At 32.2% G+C, this 18,798-nt stretch overlaps 2 protein-coding genes and 1 long non-coding RNA gene across 9 annotated transcripts; 2 read left to right on the top strand and 1 right to left on the bottom strand.

Moving 5' to 3' along the window:
* Positions 1–1,326: 1,326 nt before the first annotated feature.
* On the bottom strand, positions 1,327–3,570 carry LOC100813149 (uncharacterized). 4 transcript variants are annotated; one of them, XR_005892289.1, is made up of 4 exons: positions 3,222–3,569; positions 2,859–3,144; positions 2,660–2,763; positions 1,328–1,866 (listed from the first exon to the last, which is right to left on the bottom strand). It is a non-coding gene; the product is annotated as an uncharacterized lncRNA (long non-coding RNA). The 4 variants fall into 4 exon arrangements; XR_005892287.1 differs by having other exon boundaries at positions 1,327–1,866; positions 2,660–3,144; positions 3,222–3,570; XR_005892286.1 differs by lacking the exon at positions 1,328–1,866 and having other exon boundaries at positions 2,191–2,763; positions 3,222–3,568.
* A 1,038-nt stretch (positions 3,571–4,608) lies between these two features.
* Positions 4,609–6,359, top strand: LOC100812608 (probable anion transporter 5-like). 2 transcript variants are annotated; one of them, XM_014777362.3, is made up of 2 exons: positions 4,609–4,710; positions 4,821–6,337. In XM_014777362.3, exon 2 carries the CDS (start codon positions 4,852–4,854, stop codon positions 6,139–6,141), a length of 1,290 nt encoding a protein of 429 aa, XP_014632848.1. In that variant the 5' UTR covers positions 4,609–4,710; positions 4,821–4,851; the 3' UTR covers positions 6,142–6,337.
* A 122-nt stretch (positions 6,360–6,481) lies between these two features.
* Positions 6,482–16,389, top strand: LOC100812057 (transcription elongation factor SPT4 homolog 1). Of its 3 annotated transcripts, none has more exons than XM_041017481.1 (6): positions 6,482–6,670; positions 13,007–13,138; positions 13,225–13,316; positions 13,414–13,469; positions 14,932–14,993; positions 16,185–16,389. In XM_041017481.1, the coding sequence occupies exons 2-6, from the start codon at positions 13,049–13,051 to the stop codon at positions 16,233–16,235; spliced, it is 351 nt and encodes a 116-aa protein (XP_040873415.1). In that variant the 5' UTR covers positions 6,482–6,670; positions 13,007–13,048; the 3' UTR covers positions 16,236–16,389. The 3 variants fall into 3 exon arrangements, with proteins under 3 accessions (XP_040873415.1, XP_014633785.1, XP_040873414.1); XM_041017480.1 differs by lacking the exon at positions 6,482–6,670 and adding an exon at positions 11,973–12,095; XM_014778299.2 differs by lacking the exon at positions 6,482–6,670 and having other exon boundaries at positions 9,557–13,138.
* The last annotated feature ends 2,409 nt before the right edge of the window (positions 16,390–18,798 follow it).

The following is an 18,798-nucleotide window of genomic DNA, read 5'->3' as shown; positions in this document are numbered from 1 at the left end:
CACTTAAGCATAGTTGCAAGGGTCTAAATCAAAGTTTTTTTCGATTTTGTGCTCCTATTTTGATATTGTTGTTCATGGAATTGGTGCACGATATTTTTCTTTGGGATTATTTAACATCCAAAAAATGGAAAAGTTGTGTCACGAATATCAATTGTGTTGAACATAAATTTAAAAAAAAAATACAAAACATGAGAATTTAAGCATAGTTGCAAGGGTCCAAATCATAGTTTTTTTGATTTTGTGCTCCTATTTTGAGGTGGTTGTCCACGGAAATGGTGCACGATATTTTTCTTTTGGATTCTCTAACATCCAAACAATGGAAAAAGTGTGTCATGAATATCATTAATCTGTTGGACATAATTTAAAAAAATTGTAGAACATTGACATTTGAGAATAGTTGAAAGGATCCAAATCATATTTTTTTCAATTTTGTGCTCCAATTTTGAGATGGTTGTCAATGGAACTAGTGCATGATATACTTTTTTTGGATTCTTTGATATAGAATCTATGGAAAATTTTGGTCACAAATATAATCATTATGTTGGGAATAATTTCAAAAAAATTTAGAACATGGACACTTAAGCATAATTGCAAAGGTCCAAATCATAGTTTTTTCGATTTTGTGATCTTATTTTGAGATGGTTGTGCATGGAAATGGTGCATCATATATTTATTTTTGAATTCTTTGATATTTTTTCGATTTCGTGCTCCTATTTTGAAGTGGTTGTCTATTATTATTATTATTATTATTATTATTATTATTATTATTATTATTGTTGTTGTTGTTATTATTATTATTATTATTATTTGTTGTTGTTATGATTATTATGATTATGATTATTATAATTATGATTATGATTATCATTATCATTATTAATATTATTATTATTATTATTATTATTATTATTAAAAATGTGACATGAACAACAATAATAATAATAATAATAATAATATCATTATCATTATCATTATTATTATTATTATTAAAAATTTGACATGAATTTGTGGATTATTTACTATTTTTAAAATTCAATGCTTTTCTCAAAAATATGTTATACAATTTTTTCATACATAACTTAGTCTTTTCTCTCATTTTTTTTCCTTTATGAAAGTTTTTATATTTTTTAATTTATATTTATATTTTATAATTTCACATTTCATATTTTTTTGTCTTATAAGTATTGACATATATAAACATTTGAAAGATGTAAGATGATGTTTTTTTATTAGTTTGATTTATATTTTCCTTATTCAATATTTTGAATAATAAGCTAAGTTATGTAGTAAAAAATACTCATTATGTTAGATATTATCTAACATGAACCATTATGTGGTACAAGATAAACTTAAATATTTACTAATGTATCATAACAAAGACAATGCAATGAATATCATGATCGAACTTTCAAATATGAATAATAAATAAATTATAATATAACTTTTTTTTGTATTGAATACTAAACCATAAACCCAAAACCTCAAACCCCCAAACCCCAAACTCCAAACCCTCAACCATCAACCCCAAACCCCAAGCCGTAAGTCCCAAATCCTAAACCCGAAACCCTTAACCTTAGTCATAGCTACCAATGCCCAGACTTAACACCAACCCAAAACCCCACCAACACTATCGTGATCGAACCTCAAATCTAGTTGCCTTTGTCACCATAGTTAGGTTTCAGATCTCGAGTATGAAGAGGAACTCGTTGCACCAAGTCACATGCTGACCTTGAGATGTCACAAATCAACTTCATGGTGGAGACAGTAGCGATATTGTCCATTAAAGCTAAGGGTTCTCTCACTAAGATTTGGATAAGAAATCTTTGACTACTTTGATATGAGGGCAGATGACCACCGTGGTCTAATACCCTAAAAATAATCCAATAATTATTTAGATAAGGATATCTAAATATATCTTTTAGTAAGGAAAAATATAGATTAAATTGTTTTAAACTATTATATTGTTATTTGTATTTTGAAAAGATGTTAGTTTAATAATATATTGGATTGATTAAAGATAATTACAATTAAATATAATAGAAATAATAAATGAAGAAAAATCGGTTAAACAAATTTTAAATTATGTATAATTCTTATATAAGGGTAGACAGTAACTTATCTTATAATCCTACACATAAACGATTTTTCTTTGTATTAGTGGGTTATTCAAGGATTGAGAAAAAGAAAGAAAGCGGCAAAAAATCTTCAATCAATAAAGTTAAGCTCCAAAGTAAATGCACCCTGGAGGAGAACCTAAACATGACACAAAAGACTATGCAGACCCAGAAACATTACATGCATACCACTGTCAGCAGCAGGTTTCTGACGAATATATTCCATCAGGGGTGTGACAATAGGTGTTTCCTTGCTGGCCCCGGGAAAAGATACAATATAAGAATGAGACCAATGATACTGAAATTTGTCTTCAGATAAATCCTCATGACCACATTTAGCCTAGAAGCCAGTACTAAGATCCTCTAAAACACATTTAACAATAGAACTAATGTAGAAACAACATACACCACCATAACATTAGGCAATGGCAGATGAGCACATAATGTCAGAGACAGAAAAGTGATCATGGTGTTGTTTCTAATGCTTATTTATCAATTCACTTTGAAATAAGTGTAAATCAAATACAGTTGGTGAACAAATAACTAACCAGCTTGCTCAGCTTCTTTTCTTTCCAATTGTATCTCTGCACTAGGAAGATGCTCTTGAGGTTTTGCAATTAGTTTGAGGAACTCAAGATAATCTGGATCTGTCCTTATGAATTTAAAAAAAATAAAATAATGATAATCATGAATAAAGAGAGCACATGTTGAAGCATTTTACATAAATTAAATTAACATGACATCAACCTTTGAATATAGTCCCTTCACGTCCATCTTTTTGGCACTTGGCTTTGGAACACGCTGAGAAGGTGCATACTCAACTATCACTTTATACTGGGCACCTGATTGTACGTACATTCAAGTGTAAAAACGATGTCATTCAAGTGGGTGAAGTGTTAGAGAAATAAAATACAAAAATAAAATACCCCGCTCGTTAACAAAAACGTGCCCATCAAAGAACTCGGTGAACTCGAAAACGTCATCGGGACACTTGAAGTCTATATAGGCTCGGGAATGCATCTGACGCTTGTGACTGCAAATAATAATAATAATTAGGGATTTGTTAGGGTTACAGAGAGAACACACAGGTAATGTTTGAATAGTTATTACCTGTTGTTGCCGGGACGGAAGGAGAACCAATTGTAGCGAGAAGCGAAGTGAGAATCGATGTGTTGGGAAGAAATCGGATAGAGTGAGAGAAGGGGACAAATGCCTAATCACAACTTTCGTCTTTTCCCTTTCCGAACGGACCTTCATCTTTCTCACCACACCATTCTTATTCTTCTTTTCCTAAGCTCTTTGTCTGCCTTTGTTGATTTCTTTATTTCTTCCTTCCACCAACCAACTCGGCTCAACCCATTAATTTACGACCCAATTTCGAACGTTTCCTAATTCCTAATTCACTCTCTCTCTACCAAGGTGTCGTATCAACTTTCTTCTGGAGAAGAAAGCTTTAAAAATAAAGCATGTTTTTATATCTCCCAAGTCCTAACAATTAGAGCTTTGTTTTTTAGGAGAGAAAAAAAAAACAAAAATTATTTTAAAAATAAAAGAACAACTTTAACATTAAAATGAAAATAAATAATAAAAAAAATCTCTCATCAAATGATTTATTTTATTATTTTCAATTCTAAACCCTAAACCATAAATCACAAACTCCAAACTATACACTCTAAATCATATGTCCTCAATCTCAAACCCTAAATCTTACACTCTAAACCATCAATCCTAGACCCCAGATCTTAAATCATTAGTGGGTACAAACTATCGTTCCCTTTTGAGTTAAGGATGCTTTCTTCATAAATATTGTAGTCTTGCAGTTGATTCTTTATAGATATCAATCGAGTATAATAATCCTAAATCTTAAATCTTAGACCCTAAAACCCATTAAAAATCACAAGAAAATACTATGGATTATATAAAATTCCTAAAACACAATGGATTATGTAAAACTCCAAAAATTCAAAAGCCATAAACCACAATAAAGAAGTTGAAGGACACATAATGATATTGTTAACCATCTTTTCATAAATCTTTCTTCTAATGAATTCAAGGTGTACTTTAATCTGAGTGATAAATGGTGAATTAAGACAGACATTTGAGTAGATTTCTTAAGTGATTGTTGTGTGTGAAAGATATGTAAGAGTGACAATGTGACTTACACGAGATAACAAAATATACGATGACAACTTATGTTTTTGTTGGTTGAAAAACTAAGTGATCTAAAACACCTAAATTTATCCGGGTACCACAATACCTCCCTGGTAAAAATAGCTTCTGCAAATTAATTTTCAAAAAAAAATATTTTTATGAAGAAAATGCAAAACGAGGTGTGTTTAGTAATTGTCATCAATAATTTTAAGCAGTGAAACGGCCTGGCTCAAACTAAAAACACATCGTATTTACGTTCCACAGCTCTTATTTTTCTAAAGGCACCACCTACTGAACTTAAAAAAAAAAGTGCAAACTAGGGTAACATCAGGGTCATTCATTTGATCCAACGGTTAAACTCTCTTGAGTGCACCTCCCGTTGACACTCAGACGCCGTGCACAGCCCATGACACATTGTAACAGCGAGAGGCAGGCATAGGCATGTTAGGTGGAATCCAATTCTCAAACCCCAATCGTTACTCAGTATTCTTCTTCTTGTTCTTGTTTCTGTTTCGTCATTTTTTATCTTATGTTCCTTGAATCAATTGTGATGCTTAGAATTTGTTGCACTTGCACGCGTTGACGGACAATGAAGCTCCCTGTGCGTTACTTGATTGTTATTTTGACCTTCATCTGCACCTTGGTTTGCTACATCGAACGAGTTGGGTTTTCCATCGCGTACACAGTTGCTGCTGACGGTGCCGGAGTGAATCAATCGAGCAAAGGTACAATACTGTCCACTTTCTATTACGGATACGCCTGTTCTCAAGTTCCCGGAGGATGGGCAGCTCAGAAAATCGGGGGGAGGAGGGTCCTGCTTCTTTCATTTCTGTTGTGGTCATTAACTTGTGCACTACTTCCTCTGGATCCCAATCGCGTTTTGCTTTTAGTCATTGCTCGTTTGCTCGTTGGTATAGCACAAGGCTTCATTTTCCCCTCCATCCACACAGTTCTAGCACAGTGGGTCCCCCCTCACGAGAGATCTAGATCCGTCTCTCTCACCACTTCTGGGATGTACCTAGGTGCAGCTCTAGGAATGCTTCTTCTTCCAACTCTAGTCAAGTTCAGAGGTCCTGAATCTGTGTTCCTTGCGGAGGCGGCATTGGGCGCTTCATGGTCTTTACTTTGGTTCAAATACGCCACTGATCCCAAATCCACTGCCTCTGGTGTCGGGGAATCAGTCTTGCCCGTCAATAAAAAAATTGACACTCATAACACAAAACTACCTTCAGCCAAAATCCCCTGGGTGAATATTTTAACCAGCTTCCCTGTGTGGGCCATTGTTGTCAACAATTTCACCTTTCACTATGCTTTATATGTGCTCATGAACTGGCTCCCAACCTACTTTGAATTGGGCCTTAAGCTTAGCCTACAAGATATGGGTTCCTCTAAAATGATGCCCTATCTCAACATGTTCCTCTTCTCCAACATTGGCGGCGTTGTCGCTGACTACTTGATCACCAGGAGAATATTATCTGTCACCAAAACCAGGAAATTCTTGAACACCTTAGGATTCTTGGTTGCTTCTCTTGCCTTGGTGGTGATTCCCAGTTTCAGAACTTCTGGTGGTGCTGTCTTCTGTTCTTCTGTGGCTCTTGGTTTCTTGGCACTTGGCAGAGCTGGCTTTGCAGTGAACCACATGGATGTTGCTCCTAGATACGCTGGAATAGTGATGGGTGTTTCTAATACTGCCGGTACGTTAGCTGGTATTGTTGGTGTTGACCTGACTGGGAAGCTTCTTGAAGCTGCTAAGGCTGCTAATTCTGATCTTTCAAGTCCTGAAAGCTGGAGAATAGTGTTTTTCATTCCTGGTTTTCTATGCGTTTTTAGTTCTTTTGTATTTCTACTATTTTCAACTGGGGAGAGAATTTTTGATTGAGGTAGCCTTGTCATTTTCATGGCTCGTGAGCTGTTGTTATTCTGGGGATTTAATTTTTATTCCATCTCCATATTATATCATTCTTGGATAGGAGAGGTCATGTTGTCATAACTGGATATGAATTTTTGTTGTTATTATTTTTTCTCCATCTTGTACTATTCCTAGCTAGTAAAGGCTACAACCCAGCTTGCATCAAGAGTGATATTTTCATTTATGTATTTCTGAATGTCACTTCCATAGTTTCTTTAATCGTAAAAATGTTTTGTGCTCTTTGAATTTTTTTGTTGAAGTTTCATTTTGCACCAATCAGAGTTGATACGGATTACTTTTTGGGTTGATAGTTAACCTGTCTTACTTATCTCTTTCTGTTCCTCCACTGTGAAAGATTGGCTAATTAAATGCATATTTTATACTTTACCTAACATTCTTATCACCTTGAGTGGAGCTGGAGACTTACTGGATTTGATTTTGCCATTCCGCTACCCAGACCTCTGGTGACTCATCTAATCTGCAATCCTTCCAATATGCAGTAAGTGCAACAAGTGATAAGATTATGATATACTATATTAACCTTGTTCACTTGACATATTTGATGTGTTAAATGCTGAAATATTGCCATTAATTTACTGTTGCATATGATGGCTATTTCTGTTTTTAATACTAGCTCGTCTCTATAAATATCTGTTTGATCAATTCAGTGTTGTATTACCAATCATATAATATTGTATAATGCGATTCTTTTGTATTTCTATTTCTATGATGCATATAGTGTTTTAGGTCCAATTCAATTAATGTATCTTTCATTTGTTGAGGTTCAGATCTTGTGCATTGGCTGAATGGACTTATGTGGCTCTGGTTTGGGTATACCTAATCCCTTAAAATGCAAAAATTCAGCTAACTTTACATATTCATTTATAGATTAGCATGTTTGCATACTGTGTCTGTGTGTCCCAGGTTCCTAGTACAGTCAATATCAATGTAACTTCATTATCTAGTGTAGTTCAACCACCATGTCTTAAGATTTATTTCTGAACATGGCAGGACTAATTATGGTCAGTAGGATGCCATTCTTCTTCTGTTAATGGAACATACTAGTATCATTGTTGTGTAGCATTGCAGCCACTTAATGGAACATACTAGTTTTTTGATGGTCAGACAGAACAAAATTTATCATTGCTCTTTGGATCGATCTCATATTAGTTTTTCTCATACATGTTCACTTTAACAATTTATTTATTCATCTCTAGATTAAGAAAGGAAAAAGGTTTATACATGTTGAACTTCATTGCACTTCTACATTGTTTCTGTAGTCTGCAAAACTAACGTTGTTGACTACATGCTAGCTGCTGTTGAAAATTAAGATGCACATATTAGACCTCCATTTCCAAGGAAACTTGTAATTGCATTTTTTAGCATTTTTATTTTTTACTTTTTGTGTTTCTAGTTTTTTCTCTGATTATGGTTTGTTTGATAACTTTGAATGTTTTGTATTCATTGATATTTCCCTATGTGTGAGAGAGATTGATATATTAGATGTTGATGTTGTTGTAGTTATTAATTTCTACTTTGGAGGAACTTTTCTTTTTTCCTTTTTGGGAGGTGTTAGAAATGTTATATTGATCATGAAAACTGAAAAGGGCAAATGATAGTACCAGTTTTATGCTTTCATATGTTTTGATCATTTGATGCGTGTTAAGATAAATCACATACATTGTATGACGAATTGGTTCATGGACCTAGCACCAATTTAAATTTTTGTATTTTCTGGAAAATGTGATAGATATCCATGGTGTGGTAGTATGGCCTATCGCTCATGAATTGTTTTCTTATTCATGTTTGAGTCCTTCATTTTTCTCCTCTCATTGAAAGTGTCTTCTTAATTCTGGTTGAAGCAATTTCACATTTCATTATGTTTACAAACCAATTTCATGCCTTGCTAGGAACACTTTGCTTTGTTGAACTTTTGTCCATGTTGTTTTCTCGTATAAGTCCACCCAGTAATTATGTGGACCACCCATTTGTTATACTTTTCACTTTCCACCTTACACTCTTACAATGGCATTGTACTTAGTACCTATGATACTAATATCAATATATTAATATTTTTGCTGATCAAAAAAAAAAAAAAACTCTTACAATGGCAGCCTCTAGTATGCACCACTTTCTCAGCATCCATTTCAGGCTTCTAAATAACCAATAATCACAAGCGAAATCTTGGTTTATGGAGTCACAAGTAACATGGAGTCACAAGTAACAAAGGTTATAGAAAGTCAGCTATAGGCATAAATATATACTAGAAAAGCCTTTTGATAAAAATACAGTAACAAATGGATTCTTCTCAAACACAATTTTTTTTATAGGTATTGAACCTTAGCAAAGAGGTGATTATGAGTTCATGACAATTACTCATGTTGCTAACAAATTATAGACTTTGTTCACTAAGAAAGAGAGTGAAAAAAACTCGAAAACTAATCCACTAATATCATGATTTTTTAAGAATCAAGTGGACTTACTCTTTAAAGGATCGAGAGAACGATATGTTTTCAATTAAGACTAGAAAAATTCTCTAAACTATTGTAAAGTGATTTAGTAGCACAACATAGTCTATACACATTTGAGCAATTTACTGAATATACACGTCCTAAGGCCTATACTATAAGTACATGAGTTCAGACTTGAAGTTCCTGTTGATCTTGGTTTGTGTACGAGATCATAGGCTATGATTGAATTTTAAATCACAACCTTTCTTCTCCATAGCCTAAGTAGATCTTATTAGCTAGGATAGGTGAAATTGGATACGGATTATAACTTATAAGCTATTCATGATAACATGAATAAGATTTGTGTAAAACAAAAGTTATGGGAAATATATGAAAATGAGATGTACAGATTATGCTAATCCATTATATGCTTTTAGTCAAGGGCAAAAAAGACACTACTTTTGACTTGCTTTTTGAATCTTTAGTGGTAGAGTAGATTTTGCCAAATTGGCTCAGGTCATGGGTGCAAACATGGTAAAAATGAATTTAATGCATAATTATGGGTGCAAATATGCAATGTGAGCGTGTTTCCAATGAGACAACTATATTGCACTGAGACAACAATAATTTTAACTCAAATTGCAATAACTCAACATTCTCCCTATTTGCACTTCTCCCTTCTACAATTGTGTTATTGTGTAGGTCTATAGGACATCTATATATATAACAATGTATAGATAACAACTTTAGTTTAGCTTTCAAACTTGTATCTTATTTTGGATATATAATTGATATTCAAATTAGTTTTTAATTGTCTATCATAGAATTATAGTTACATGAAAGTTTATAAAGAATGAATATTAGAAAGAGTTGGATCTTATGTTCACATATCTGAAAATTTTTACTTACTGGAAAATATACATTTTTTATGTTATAGTTCTAAATTTTTATTTTTAATATATAATCAGAAGATTTTGTAAGTGAAAAAATTAATTATTTTAGTTTGGGTAAAAGATTATATAAATGAAAGAATTTAATTGTTTTATTCAAATATGGAAATTCTCACACGCACACACTGCGACCTCACTCTCGCTCGCAACCCTAGCTCCCACTCTCTTGCTCGCGATTCTCTCTCACTCTTGCTCGACGCTGGTTCCGCTTGCAGCCCTTGCTCGCGCCTCGCGGTGGTTCAGAGCAATCTCTCTCGCACGCACGGTGGTCATAACTGGTTCATCTCTCTTCCCATCTCAGAGATCAATAATTTGTGTTTCGTTTTTTCTTTGCTTGTTGTTTCAATTTTGATTTTATTGATTTATATTTTGTTTTCTATTTCATTGATTTGTTTTTCACTGATTGATTTCTTAGTGGTGTGGATTTGGATGAGTTTGGGGTCGAGCTAGGTGGTGAGCACCATCTGTTTGTGAATATGCATGAAAGGGAAAGAGAGAAATAATTGATTGATTGGTGTGGAGTATACATGCCGCTGTTCTTTCAAGTCAGTATGTTTGATGCATTTGTACTTGGGTATCTAGTTTTTCAGTTTTGGTTTGAAGACATGCGCATAGATACAGGGTGAGGCTTTATCTCCTTAGCAAAACAGGGAAAATTCCAAATAGGCCAAAGTATGAATAATTGTTAGTGTGTGCTATGGTTTGAGTTGGTTGTTACTGTTTTGTTTCGATTGAGGCATTGGATCTTTGTTGTTTTTGGGCCTATCTTTGTTATGTGTTAATTCTGATCTCGAAAACATACAAATCTATACATGATAAGTTTTAATCTAATGCAACTAACATACAAATATACTCTTGAATTCTCAGAAATTTGGTGGGAAAAAAATTAGAAAATAGAGAATGACATTACATAATTAATTTAGATAAGGACTTAGTAGATTTCCTTCAGAATGGGATACCCAAATGACTGCATAAAATGACTAGAGAAAATGTACCTTAGCAAGCTACTTTTCCAAGTTCACAGACAGATACTTTTTTTTTTTTAATCAGCAAAAGTAATATTGTATTATATATGAAACAGTACAAGTTGTACTGTGAAAATTACACTTTGGTGCCAAATTGAGTAGAAATATGGTGCCCTAATACAAGTGATTCAGCATGAATTAAAAAACCATATTTCTGACATTAAACTTGGCCCACTATTACAGACACTTATAAAATATCCTTCCCTAATCACAAAAAGCCTCCCTCATATTACTGGACCACTGATGAAAAGGTGAAGCAAAACCTTTATCCAAGTTTTTTAGCCATGTCCAGCATAGGAAGATAGCATCCTCCAACAGCTTACTCGCATTAAAAGTTTCATCTGAAAAGACGATCCTATTTCGATGCTGCCAAATGCTCCATGTAAAAGAGACCCACCAGCACTGCCAGGTCTGACCTCTGCTGCTATTATCCCTCCCTAACACGTGCTGGAGGAAGTGCTGTCTCGGGTTTTGTGGTAATGCACCTGAAATATTTGTCCATGATAATGATTCCCACTAGAGAGGTAAAATTTTGTTGCTGCTAAAAAAACATGAGTTGCATCCTCTTCTTGATTTGTGCAGAAGGGGCAGGTTGGATCATTTATTTCCACATTTCTCCTATGCAGGTTTACTCTAGTTGGCAGTCTATCCTTGATTAGCCTCCACACGAAGAAAGAAACTTTACTAGGGACCTTTACTTTCCATAGCGCATTAAAAGCACCATCCTGATTTTCATCATTGTGGTCTTTCATCAGCATCTTATATGTGCTCCCCACTGTGTATGCAGCAGATGCATCTTCCCTCCATAACCATTTATCTTGTTGATCTGGATGGATGTTGATACCATCTAATTCTTCCAAGAACTTTGCAGCTATTTCTATGTCGTCGTCAAACAATTGTTGCCTCCTCTGAAAATCCAATTCCCACCCTTCAGCTGAGAAACTTCCCATCTAGTGAATAACATTTTGCTGTTGATAGGACATAGAAAATAGTGTAGGGCACTTCAGCTTAAGTGGCACTCCATCCTCCCAGAATTTATCTTTTTCTAGTACAATGACCTAGATTAGCAGAACATGAAGGGAAAGATGCACAAATCAATAACTTTGCAACGATCTCTATTCAAAAAGAAAAATCAATGTAATCAGCAGAAAATGATGTTTACCATTTGCCGATTCAAGGAACCCATATCTGCAAAGATAGTATTAGAAGAATGTCAACCACAAATAATAGTAAAGAAACAAATGCACTTCCTTTAAATATTGAAGGATGGGACCAAAATCATTGAGTTTCTCTATTTACCTATTATGTATAAAAGCTTCTATCGAAAAACAAGAAATTCACTTAGGTTGTGAATGGTCTTAGTCATTTGATTGCAGGTTTCACGTTTCAGAGAAAGAATGAGGATCGGGTGATAGGTATTCCAAAGTAATCTACTTTGTTGGATTAGAATGAATAAAAGGGTGTAGATCTGAAGTAACTCTTTTATAGTTACTCTTGAAGTAAGTGAATCCTCTCTCTATATATACGCACTTAAAATTTATACAGCCGTGGTATTTTCCATGGTAAATAAGGATGAAAACATAGTATTGTTTTAACTTTTAACCGCTTAGTTTCCTAAAGTACTCATGGTTTAAGATAACAGTTGAAATGCATACTGCTGTTATTTGGAATGAGGAGTGATTGTTAATGTTAGGACTTAGTCATGAAATCTGTTTATGATTAAAATATATTCATGTGTGTTAGGAATGCATTTTGATAGATCATATAATTTTTTACACAAAGTCAAGTGATTGGTCAGGTTGTTAAAGTTATTATTACTATTATTATTATTTTGCATTTTTCCAAGAGTTTACTGTATAGCAAGAATTTATTTGGTAGCTAATTATTATGGGTGTTATTAGATAAGGATTTCTTTCTCATTAGTGTTTAGTAATAAACTAAGAACAGTAGAGAAAATGAGAAATAAGGGTAGTATCTGAGTTGTTCTGGTTAGGGTTTTTGCGGCTACTTCTTTGGTGTGCAAAAAAATGGTATACCAGCATCACTTTTCAAATGCATCATTGCACTGAGTTATTATTACTGCATGTTGCCTGTATATGCATTATATCTGTAATTGTATTCATAATTTTTTTGGCGATGTAGAAGTTGTAAAATATTTTGGTTATAAATACTTGTCAAATTGTAGTTCATAACTAATTAGTTTGTAAAAGCAAAAATAATATAACTATATAAGAACATTCTTGATTGGTCTCTGCCTAATGTTTTGAGTTCTATATGTCCGGTAACTAATTACCTCTTAGTTATACGTCTTCTTTATAATTTATAGTAATTGTAATTGAAATTACTAATGTATAATGTTATATATAATTACAATTATAATGTCATCTGATTTGACCATTGTTTCAACTAGGAACCAATCTAGCCATCAGTTGAAACAGCGATCTTACAAAAAATGGCAACTGCACCTGCACAAATTCCTACAAGCTTTGGTCATGAGTTGAGGGCATGTCTTCGTTGCCGCCTTGTCAAAACCTATGATCAGGTCTTAGTACCCTACTACCCTTTATTTTTAATCATTTTTTTGTTTTGTTTTTATTTTTGTTTACAATTTCTGTTTTTGTTTCACAGTTCAGAGAGTCAGGCTGTGAGAACTGCTCATTCTTTAAGATGGAAGAAGATCATGAGCTAGTTGTTGATTGCACTACTCCCAATTTTAATGGGTTTGTTTATATCAATTCTTTTTCTTCAAAATCCCCTTCACCTTTGAATCTCTCGATACTCATTCTGTTTTTCTTCTTCCATTTGATTTTGCCACAGGATCATTTCAGTTATGGATCCAAATCGGAGTTGGGCTGCCCGTTGGTTGCGCATTGGTAGGTTCAATTATCTCCTGTTACACTCATAAAAATTTTCCTTTCCTTGACTTCTAATTTCTTTTCCTTTATAATAATATTATATTCTGATGACAGTATTACTTTGAACAAACATCATCATGACATTTTTTTTATTAAGTTTGTCATCCTTTTCCCTTTTTTTAATTGCAAGCAGCTATCTAATTTTCAAAATAAAGCTTTTATTTATATTTATAATAATTAAATATAGGAGGATACCATCTAACATACAATCATTACTTGTGTCAGAAGAACCCGTCAAATTATCTACTCAAGACTTTATACAATACTTATCTAAAATTAAAAATAATAGCTGTTTGACTGCTGTCAGTAATTTGATATCCTTAAATATTTGTAATTTGTGAAAAAGGATCAAAATTGAGTAACCTATTAAGTCTAATTTGTTACCTTTGTTAAATACTCCCTCTGTCCTGGATATAAGAAACAATTACCTAGTTCATCAAGACCAATAAAGTGGTTAGATTGGTTAATTAATGTCATAAATTTTAATTTCACTTTAAGACTATCCATGACATTAAATGGTTTAAGAGGTGGTTATTTTTCAAATTCAACCAATGATTATATATTGTTTTGTTGATAGCTCAATAAATGCATTCACTTTTATGGGAAAATGAGTGTATAACCTCAATTAATTAGGGATAAAAAGGAAATTTAGTAATAATATAATCCTATGTTTCTTATAATTAGGATCAACAAAACGTTGTCTTTTGTTTCTTAGATACAGGACCAAAAGTAGTAATTGATGGCACTCAGATTATTTTATTGATTTGTTTGATTTATTTATATGATACAAGTGATTTTTCCGTGTAGTTTGTGGTTTCTTTTCACTTTTCTTATTGGGGTTTCACGCTAATATTAATTTCAAATTTCTTTTTGACATTGACTAGAAGTAGTCTAAATGATAAGATCAAAAGGGCATTTTAACTGTCCTTGATTTTCTCTTCTGACACTTTAGATTTCTAATCTATCATGTAGATGGTCTTTATAACTTGCAGCTTGCGGACAAGATCTCGAAAGAGAATTTGAGAACTCGTGAAACCGGGCAAACTTGAATTTAAATAAAATGAAATATTATACTGGAAAATGATATGAATGGTGTTCTCCACATTTTGTTTGGTTTCCATTACCTTTGTTGCGTATTTAATATTGATATTCAAAACATTGGATGGTGAACAGAAGCATATAGATTAAAGGGAAAAAAGAAAGAGAAGGTCATAAAGATTAATTCATGAACTTATTTGATTATTTTGATCACTTTCACGCCAAGGAATCAGCCAAATTATATGGCTAGAAAAGTGACAACAATTTGTGACGAGTAAAAGAAAAGGATATTTTTTACTTCGCTGGATTTTTATCATGATTTAAAATCTTGTATTGTGGTTGAGACGTTGAGTTGTAAAATTTGTCCTTGAATATATCGCAGGAAAGTTTGTTCCTGGTGTTTATACTCTTGCTGTCTCAGAGGCTCTTCCTGAAGAGATGCAGGTTTGTAATTTTCTAGTAGTGTGATATGGATTTCATAATTGTGATAGATTTCAGAATATATTTCTATGTTGTTATAAAGTGATTCACAGCTATTTCTTTTCTAGTAAAACATTTGAGGATGTCAAATAGTCACTTGGCATTAAAGCTAGCCACATTATTTGATTGGCCACTAGACTTTGCTCCTCTTTTAAAGGCAAGGTTGTCAAATTGAGTTTTAATGTGTGAACAGAGGTGTAGTGTAGGATTGCAGGATCGAAACATGGATTGCAAGTTCCAACTAGGTGAAATTATTTACATACATGCACACCAACAAAAAAGACAACAATAATAATGAAAGTTTTATTCCAGGCAAGGTCGGTTATATGGATCACACATCATTAAACTTGGTTTATTATTCATCATTCAGATCTTTCTTAACTTTTAGCAATGTTCCTTTTCACAAAACTGTAAATGTTTTCTGTGATTTGGAGTTCTTTTTTCCTAAGATTAAAAAAAAAAACCAAAATCACAACAAACATTTAATTAAACTTAAATTAAGATTCATAAGGCCCTGTACAAGTCAGTCACATAAATTTTGACAACACAAACAATACATAAAGGTTCGTCCAAGCTGCCCCCCATCCAAAATTAGACGTGATTATTCATCTTATTTTGCACGAGTTAATGCTACACAAACACTTTGTTTGGTTTAGAGGACATTAATAGAATAGATGGAAATAAAATAGAGATAATTTGAAATAGGAGAAATAAAGTTATATGTTGTATTTTTTGTTTTAAGAGAAATGAGTGAGAAATAAAGTAAAAATAATATTATAAACTTGTTTTGTATGAATAAAATAGGGAGGAGAGAACTTAAACAAATACATAGAAATCAGTTGATACACAAATAATTGATTAAATTGGTGCTGATAACCATAAAAATCGATTATGATGTACGGATAATTGATTAAGTTGATCCAAAAGATCAATTGTTTTAGTAAAATAATCGATTTTTGCTGTTCAAGGTGTGAAGACAGAAATTTATGCCCGGGATCCTATATAAGACTGTAACTTAACTCTCTTCAAATTCGATGGTACCAGACTCCCGAATGGCATTTCCGTCTTTGGCAATTTTATTTCTATCGCTTGAACCGAACACACCGGAAGTGAGTTTATTTATTTACTTATTTATTCTGTTATCCCCATTTGCAGGCTATATGTGAAGACGAGCGGGTGCAGTATATCCCTCCCAAACGTTTGTGAATGACGTAAATTTTGGCTGTCATACTCTAATGTGATCCGAATTGTCTTGATGAAGGTAGATTTAAAGCATTTGCATAGTGACTTCTTAGAATTCGCCGAGCTTTATGAAATGTTTTTGTTCTGATGAAGAAATAAATCGATGACGAGTTATTATGTACTATGGGGAGATCATGAATCAAACATTATTTACTGCATTTTCGGACCTAAATGCTCTTGACAAAGCTATTTACTTAACAACAAACTAAGCTACGAGCCATTTTGGATAAACTAATCAATTAAGGTGGTGCTTGGGTGGGTTTGAGTGTTTTCTGTTTTTCATTTTCAAAGGAAAAGAAAATAAGAGTGATCAATAGAAAGGAAAGTTAAGCATTTTGTTTTCTTATTGTTTGGCAGTTTATTCCATTTTGATTTGGTCGTTTGATCCTGGAATTTGTATGTTTTTGTATATTTGGAATGAGTGTGTGGCTTGTTTTAATTGATCCTATTTAAAGTACATTTGATGAAAATTTTGAAAATATTTTCTCTGAAATTATTTTCAAACATAGGTCCAAAATGGAAAATAACAAATAAACGTTTTCCTTCTTTTCTTTGAAGAAGTGAAAACAGATTATATCTTAATAGTATTTTTTTCCTCAATGCATGTTTTTTAAATTTTAAAAATTTGAAAATAAAAATTGTTTTCAGAAAATAAACATTCAAATCAAGTACCACCTAAATTTCTCACATGTCAATTTATGTATTATATACATATATAGGGGATTGTTAATTCGCATACACATTTTTCAATTGTTGTGCTTTAGTAACCTATACTAAAAAATTTAGAAAAAAACCAATCTAACTCTTTTATTGTAGTTACTTTATTTAAGGACATAATAGTAATAATAGTTATTATTTATTTTTTTTAAAAACAAAAATTCATTTCTTTCCTATTGCTCAGGCCTAATTTCTCTCTCGTCTCCCATCTTTCACGTAATTACACCCAACATTTTTGGAAACTTTTTTTTTCCTCTCAAACATTCATCTTTTCACCTTGGACCAAAGCCAGAGTTGTCTTTGGACTCTGCAAAACGAAAAACATTAGCTTCACTAGGAATAAAAAGCAACAAAACAAATTACTATTTGAATTTGAGAAATTAAAATATAGTATGGGGTTGATTGCTTTTGGTTCAATTGCTTTGTGGGATTTGCTTGGTGCAGTTATAACGTTTTGAGAAGTGGGTGAAAAAATGGAGAGAGAAAAAGAAAAGTGGGACTTGAGAGAGTAATGAGTTTTTATTATTATTTGAAAAATTAATGTGAAAGTGTTTTAAATCTAAGTTAAAATTCATTTCAGTTCCTTTTTTTTTTTGTAAATTGCATTTAAAAATCAAAAACTTTCAATCGCTTCACACAAGCCATAAGATAACTATAACCAGTATGATTTTCATGGTTTAAACATTTATATTGATATCGCAAGTTTATGTTTTTATTATAATTTGTGCCATATTGAAATTAAGAAATTTCACAACAATAATGTTTTTGTAACATGAATATTTAATTTCAGCTTGAATTCAACTCGTTTCATGCTTGCATATAGCTCAGTTTAGCTCTTTACCTCATCTTGATTTAAAATCACAATTATTTTACATATTTTATTTATTTAATTTATGTAGCAATAAAATTAATTATATCAACGTAATATTCTAATATAATATATATTACTTAATGTGTGTGTCTGAAATTTATAATTACTTTACATGTTTTTATTTATTCATTTCATAAGAAAATTAAAATTAATTAATTAAAAATTATATGGACAAATATAAATAGATGAAATCAAGTTAGTTCGCCAACCAATTGAATGAACCTGAGGCAGAAAAAAATATACATTTTCAAAAGTTGTGTTGATATCAATCTAATCCAAATAACTTTTAGAAATTAATCAATACGTGAAATTTAGGTGTATGTAAAATTATGAAGTTTGATTTGCTTTATTTTAACTAACCCTATAATACGTGTGATTATTTTTTAACATATAAAGTTTTAAAATAATAAAAAGTAGAAAAGTTTATCTGATGGTATTTATTGGTATTTTATGTATAAGGGCATCCTCCTAAAATAGTCTAACTCTATTCCTATTGATAGACTTTATATATGTAAACAGAAGATTGTGGCACATTTTATTTAACGAAATTATTTACTGATTTTATAATTTTTCATAAATTTTAACTATAAAACATAAAGAATTAGAAAAAAGTGTATTAAAGTTTGTATGAATGTGCATGTAAATATCACCATCTGCATTGCATGCTTTGTAAAAGACCAATACAGTTAAAAAAGGGATTTGAATACATAAAAGTATTAAAGAAAAAGAATATCAAAAGAAGAAAATAGATTACACAACACTAATATAAGATAGTTTTATATTGTGATTTATACTATATAAGTTTTATTAACTTTTATGAGGGCGAGCCCGCGGTAAAGTTCAACTTTATTTTTTAACTTATTTTTTATTGAGTTGCTCACCCCTTTTTTTAGAGTTTCTTCCCTTATCCATACAAAGTGTAAACAGAGGTGTGACAAA

The sequence above is a fragment of the Glycine max genome, chromosome 7 (genome assembly GCF_000004515.6).
Source record: "Glycine max cultivar Williams 82 chromosome 7, Glycine_max_v4.0, whole genome shotgun sequence".
Classification (NCBI taxonomy): Eukaryota; Viridiplantae; Streptophyta; class Magnoliopsida; order Fabales; family Fabaceae; genus Glycine; species Glycine max.
This window is presented reverse-complemented; position numbering and strand designations above follow the sequence as displayed.